Here is a 7,136-nt window from a genome sequence, read left to right on the forward strand (position 1 = left end):
TAAGCGTTCACTGAAGGCCTTATGGGAATGTAGGTCTTCCTTCTCACAGCTGAGTGCCCCAGAAGCACAAATCTGGAGATTCATTTTGACATTGGGTGATTTTTTCTCCATTTGCTTTCTTTCTCCCCACCCCAAAATCATTATTAGCTAGTCTCAGAAAGAGAGGTTTTGGGGACTTTTCCCTCCCTGGCTTAGCACTGAGCATTCCTCCAGGAGGCATGGTTTAAGCGCTTTTGACAGAGGAGAGCTGCAGAATAACCAGCTGCTCTCACTGACAGATTGAACAAATTCAGGTACTAGCAATGAATGATCTTTGGCTGAAATCGAGCTTTCACTGGAGTCAATAAGAAATGAGAAGAAATCATGTTTTCCTTCGTAATGAAAACAAGCACACAAATTGAAAAGGAGGAACTTCAAGTTAGTACTCTTTCATTTTCTAGCTATTCTGGTCCTGCTCACTAATTTACTCTTTTTTGTTATTTTTTAGGACAAGGCCTTAAACATTTTCTTTCCTGTAAATTTTATCAGCTGGCTTCTTTTTAAAAAATATAACTTTTTTTTTCTTTCCCTGCAGGTCCTGTTGCCACCATATGATGAGCCTGTGAATGGAGCTGCTAAAGATCCACCACCACCTTATGTGTCAGCATAAGTGAGAGAGTGCCGTGTACCTAGGGAGGATAGCTTTACTTTTCAGACATTGGAGCAATAGTTTGACAATTTCACTTCCAGAATATAACCTCTAAGGGTTATATATTGCTGTTTTGCTGACATATTGAAACCTGAATTGTATGATTAAAATTCTGTAGATAGTTTTAATAATTTGCTGTAGCTACAGTAGTGTTTCAGAAACTAGTGAACTGGTTTCAGAACAATTCTGGGTAGCACTAAGGTTACAGTAGTCACTGAATAGCTTTTTCCACCGTGTCTGACATGCAGTGCTAGAGAACATAGAACTTGGAATTCTTCATCAGGTTCAGAATATAACTTTATTTTTTTTATTTGTAAAACTTCCAAAGCATTACAAGTGTGTTTCTCAGATGCCCGCTTTCACCTTTTGAATACAGACCAAGTCCAAAAAAAGTGACATTCCACTTCATTCCTGTTCTGCAAGAATTTATTATGTTTTTATGCTATGAAGGATAATGATCGCAAGAAGAATGAGTCTTATGCAGTATTCTCATCAACCTGGCTAATGGGAAACAAATTTAATTGGGAAGAATAAGCATGGGAAATGACAGTAGACGAAGCATTCTGTGACATGTAAAAGACAGAACCTGCGGTCTACACAGACTCACTTTGTCCTAGCTTGCAACCATTCTAACACTGAAAAAAAAAAAAGAGTTCTTACCAATTTCTAGTAATTTTCTTTTCCTGCCTACACACCTTTTTCCTCCCCACCAACTTCACAAATAGTATTTTGAGGTCACAAAATCCCTGCCTTTAAAGTCCCATGGTTAGGTGACAAAGCTGCATCTTTCGCACTCAATATGCAAATGTTTTCCCATTGGAATGTGCCTGTAAATATCGCGATGTTCTGCTGAGTGTGAACTAAATTATGCAGATTCTGAGATATATATTCCCAACCTATGGGAAACTTATGCATGTAACTTCCTTGAGCATTAGCAGATATGTTTTGCGTGTTTCTCATATATATCAATGTGGGGATTTTAGATTCCTTTTATGACTGAACTGGTTGTGTTGAGAATGTTTCTCATGGGACTCATCCATTCATGAATGCTTGTGTGAGGTATTTATTTCTTCCCCAGAGAAGTGCCTCCTGCACATGTAACTTTTTGTTGCTGATGAAGGTTCTACTTTTAATTGAAGAAGAACAGGAAAAGGGAATATAATGTGTGTCTCTACCTCTCATCATTTCCCCCTGTGTTGTCTCCTCTGCATTTGGGGTGATTGAACAGGCTGAAGCTAAACTGATGCCATTGCACACCACCCCAGGTAAAGGGCAGTGCAGAGCTGAGCCACAGTTTGAAGGGGCATCAGAAGAAACCAAGGTGCCATCTCTCCTGTGACTGAGCTGGCATGTGAGTGCACACCCTTCCTTAAGGAGGACACCCATTCTCACCCTCAGTGCACTGACTCCATTCTGCAGACTGAAGAAGAGTGGAGCTTTTCCTGCCTTTTTCTGGAAAAGAGCTTTCCAGGAGAACACAGGACAAACAACTTCTTTTCACAGAGGTTGCCACTGTGACCTGTTCTTGCAGAGGCCAGGGAAGGAAGGGCCAGACTCTTTTTGCCTGTCTCTTCCACAACCTTGGGAAAAGGCAAGTTCCCATCTCCTTGTTGGAATTTTACTTTGGGGTTCTTCTACTCTGAGATCAAACTAAGCAGTGCTTTTGACTGAACCAATCCTGAAGTCCATCCATTGATCTCTGTCACACTCCTATTGCTTCCTTCAGAATCGGTCCATGTATTATTATCTGATTACAGTTATCTTCGGGAATTAATCTGAATTTGGGGATTGGGCTGGCTGGCTGGGCTTCTGAGCTTCATTTTCTTTCATTCTTGACAGATTTGTGAAGGATTTTAAACAGTCATCTCTTTGAAAAAAGCTGGTTGTAAATACATCACATCTGTGTATACAAACTTCTCTACAATAAAAGGGTGTTTCCTCAAGACTATGGAAATCATTTTTGCTGGTCTTCCAAGCACAAATATACATAAATTCCTGTCCAATCAATCTGACATGGCAGGATTTTCTCTGTAAGGGACCTAAACAACAGTTTTTCAGTCCACTCACCAGTCGATTCACCAGCTTTCACTCCATACTGTATAAATGGAGAACAGAGCAGTAAGTTCTATAATTTATTGTATAATAAAAACAAGAGATAAGTCAAGCTTTTAGTTTGTTGCCCAGAACTGCAGGCAGTTTTCCAGGTCTGATGAAGTGTGTGATACAGATCAGGGCTATACTGAGCTACACTGAAAGCTGGGGCTTCTTTTCCTCCACATCATTATAGGGAGAATGTGCTAATTCACATGAAATTTCTGTAGACTTTACCTTGTCTTACTAAAGAATCACGACTTCTTCACACACACCATACGTGCATAAGTGCGAGTACATGTGTCCTGCCAGTACTCCTAATACCTTTTGGATTTTGTCCAATTTGAGTTAAAGAGGGAGGGAGGTTATGGTATTAAAACCATGACATTCCTGCACATACTGTAGAAAGACACCTGCGTAGGAGGGAGCAAATAATGTAAAATAAGTTCAGCTCTGCTGACCTATCAGAGGATCCACATGGGAGACAAGTTCCCTTACTTCCTCAAAAAATTAGATTCTCCGAGTTACATGAAGGGACATGAACTCCAGCTGAAGGTTTTTCATCCTCAGTTGAATTCATTCTCCATTTCCATGTCTAATCCTGGGGAATTCACACCACAGCTTTTCTATAATTCATTTTTACTAGTCAGTCGTCTGTGACGCAGAAACGCCTTAAAAACCTGGCTTCTTAAGTTTCTGGGCTTTGGGAACTGCTTGCTCCTAACAGTGCTTTTTTCACTATTCCTTGCATTTTTTCCTTTCTCCCAGATATTAGGAGCATGTGCTTACTCAAATTCTCTCCTGTTTTCTTATCTTAAACTCTAACATAGCAGTTTATTAATAATTTCTAGTAACTTAAGAGTGAAAAGAAAATATTTTCAAGGTATGCTAGCATGGAACATCATAAATATGGGGCCAAAACCAGCAAGTAGGAATCTAAACATTGATAGTAACAGAAATATAAGTAGATCTTTTGCTAAAATATTCTAATTTTTGGACATGTCTTTTATAACGCATTGCAGGCTTCATAAAGCCTACACTCACTAAGGCACTAATCCCATTTCTCTCTTCTGTGTCTGATGCTCTTATTCCTGATGGAACAATGCAGATTCCCTTTGCTGTACGCTCATCCATGCATCCATTGCATTGGAGGAAGCAAAGAGGAATTTGTAGTGGTGACCCAAGCGTGTGGCACTAGTGCTCCTAAGTACATTAAATTTTCTAAAACAATTATTAACGACCATTATTTTAGATGTTAGCCTGTCTGTACTTCTTTGGGAAAACCTCTGGTTGGTAAAAACAATCCACACTTGATGTATTACCAAAGGCCGTATCAGATAGATCCATGGCAAGGAAGCAGAGGGAACAATAACTAGTTTGAAACAAATTCTAAATTCATTGCTATCAAAATAGGGCATTTCTCACCGCTACCCTGTTGGCCAAAGTATAGCAACTAGGGACACCATGGACAGTTCTAACAAATCTTTGCTAATATCAAGTCTGCACACTGCTGCTTGGGATATGCAGGATGGAAGACGTGGCTACTGGTAAGGACAGAATGGAGAGAAGAGCGGCAACATGGACAGAGGATGGGAGGGCAATGTTTATGTATGTTCTTTAAACAGCATGGAGAGACAGATGTCATTGCATTGACAGGGTTCACTGCTACAAACCTGCTTAGCTTACATGCTGTCTTTCTCCTCCGCTATGGGCAGGAGGAAATGTAATCTGCTACGTTAGCTGTTATGCCAGCTCTGTTTTGGACCTTTATTGCTGGACTGGATGATAGCTTGGTCTTACTTGTTGTAAGGCAAAAACATCTATAGATTTATTTTCCTAAACATAAAGGAGTATTAGTTAAATTCCTGCCAAATTGTCTAGTTTGACAGAAGACTCCAATCTTCTTCTCTGGAGCTAAGTTATACCCTTAGAGGCTGCTCTCCTTAGAGATTGTCTCCTTAGAGGCTGCTCTCCTTAGAAGCTGCTTCTCTGGAGCTAAGTTATATCCTTCCCATTTACACGTCTCCATTAGCTGTGGAAATTGCAGTCAGGTACCACGAAAAAGCATTACTTGCAAAATTTCAGTGCCTATGGCTACGGAGATGTTCCAGCACTATCTCAGTTCACAGCTCTAAGAAACCCAAAACAGCAACCGTAGCTATCTAAAGGGAAGCTCGGCTCTGATAAATCAGGATTACAGTTCTTTCAGAGAAGGACTCTGGTATTTGTAAATGATGTCTCCACACCCATGGATTTGACCCAAAATGGTTCTGCAACGTGGCCAGTTTTTCACTGAATAGCTCAGTGGGGTGTGGAAGCCAGATCTGTGACCTTCTGCCTGCAGCCTGTGTCTACCTCCAGCAGAACAGGATTCTGAGGCAACGGGAGCGAAAACCTCATTGTCACCCAGCCAGCAGATACAAAGTTATTTCAAAGCAAAAAGGCAGTTCTACAACTATATCCTAGACAATGAGCTACAACAGTAGCTTATTTTAAAGAAGAACTTATATGAAATTTAATGCAGTAACTTACTTTTTTTCCTTCAGATTATTCAAACCTTTCAAACAGGAGAGTTTTCAGAAAGTCATGAAAGGTTTGTCCTTTGTAGCCACAGCTGGACTTAACTAATTAGTCTGAGCAGAGGACACAGGGTCATTTGGAAGGCTGAATAAACTGCAAGAGGATGAATCAGGCATGCAGGGCTGGCTACTTGGCTTACAGGAGACGCTTGCTAGCCAGCAGAGACAGAAGAGCTGTGAAGCTACTCTGAGAGAGGGAGCTGCAGTACCACGGAGTCTCTGCAGCCATTTCAGAGGACTCCTGTTTGCTCTTTGACGTCAACAGGACCAGCAGTAGCAGGGCTGAGCCACACACAGCTTTTTAGCTCAGAACCTGGGCTCCATTATTGTACTTCAGTGCATCCTGCTAATGACTCTAACATGTTTCTGGTTTTGTATAAACTTTGCCCAAGTATCCAAATACTTCTAGTTTTCGGAGGGGTTGAGAGATTTTTTTTTTTTGTGATTCCTTCTACTTCCTCATCAGGAACTCTGGGGAGCTGATCACCTGTAATTCTGATACTGCTTCACTGTCCAAAATGCCCGATTTCAGGTGCCTTCATGACAGCTGAGGCAAGGATGCAATTAGAGACAGAGGTCCAACATTGGGATTTGGACTAGGATGATCTTTTGAGGTCCTTTCCAACGCCTAACATTCTGTGATTCTGTGACTGGTAGACTTTTCGCATCCTCTAAGCCCATTCAGTGTCAGGATGGACAAGGTGATCTTAAAAATACAGCCACTGTCCTAGTAAGACAGATATGTTCTACTTTACAGATGGCAGATTTTTTGAGCTTCTTTCTGGGCCAGGGGCAAGCATAAACAGGCATCCTGTCTCTTATGGAGAAAATTTGGCTGGACAGACAATTACTTTTATAGTTATATTTTGTGATTCACCAGTACACCACTTTAAGACTGCTAGATAAACAATAAATTGGTGAGACACTCTGGGAGATTGGTGCTATTTATATGAATGCAGTCATATATTATCAGCATCAAAAGTATCAGATGCACTTACCTGAGGGCAGCAAGGGCAATGAAAGTAAAGGAACAAAGGCAAAAGCTGGCAATTAGTTACAAATATTTATCTTTTGTGAGTTCTTAAAGTCTTCTCCCCATCAAACCATTAGAAAATTGGAATGGGTTTAATTTCCTTCATTGCATTAGAGCAAAGGATGAAATTAGCTTTATCAGTTGCACAGGCCAGCTTAAATTTCCTGCTGTTGTGTGAACCTGCTTCTTTGCTTCTCATAAAGAAAAAGCAACTAAAGAAGTTCAAAATGGTTTTAATGAACCAGATTAGTTGATACAGTAGGTTTGGGGGGGGTTATCTCAAAAAATATTGAAGTTTGCTTCTTTTTTTGATGCAAACGTTTTCATTTTAAATATAGCTATTTCATAAAGTTATTTATGGCCATATTTTCATCTTAGGAAATGGATGGTTTCTGTTTCAAAGGTATATTTTATTTGTGGGTTTTTTTGTCTTGTGAATCAGCAGCAAAAAGAGCCCAAAGCACAACATAATACATCGTTATATTTTGGTTGCTTTTTCCTCTCTTTGCAGGGAGGGTTGAGGACTTTTTTTTTTTTTTAACATTAAGAAGAACACATTAAATTATTTAAGATATTCTGTATCTGCAATATCTACTATTATATCTAGTAGTATTTTCAAGAAGCCTTTCATCCTTTGTCCTTTCACTACAACTTCTTTTTCCAAGTTTTTTTCCTCTTCAGTCTTCAAAAGCACAGTGATCTGGTACAGAGCCAAAACATTGGCAAATGCTACCACCACCACCAG

At 40.1% G+C, this 7,136-nt stretch overlaps 1 protein-coding gene across 1 annotated transcript in view; it reads left to right on the top strand.

Moving 5' to 3' along the window:
• Positions 1 to 649, top strand: part of LAPTM4B (lysosomal protein transmembrane 4 beta) — a 58,779-nt gene extending 58,130 nt beyond the window's left edge. Inside the window, exon 7 of the mRNA XM_086465695.1 lies at positions 575 to 649. Within this exon, the coding sequence (XP_086321821.1) occupies positions 575 to 649 (75 nt within the window). The remainder of the gene's footprint in view (positions 1 to 574) is intronic.
• The last annotated feature ends 6,487 nt before the right edge of the window (positions 650 to 7,136 follow it).

This window comes from Leptosomus discolor, chromosome 5 (assembly GCF_034619465.1).
Source record: "Leptosomus discolor isolate bLepDis1 chromosome 5, bLepDis1.hap2, whole genome shotgun sequence".
NCBI lineage: Eukaryota > Metazoa > Chordata > Aves > Leptosomiformes > Leptosomidae > Leptosomus > Leptosomus discolor.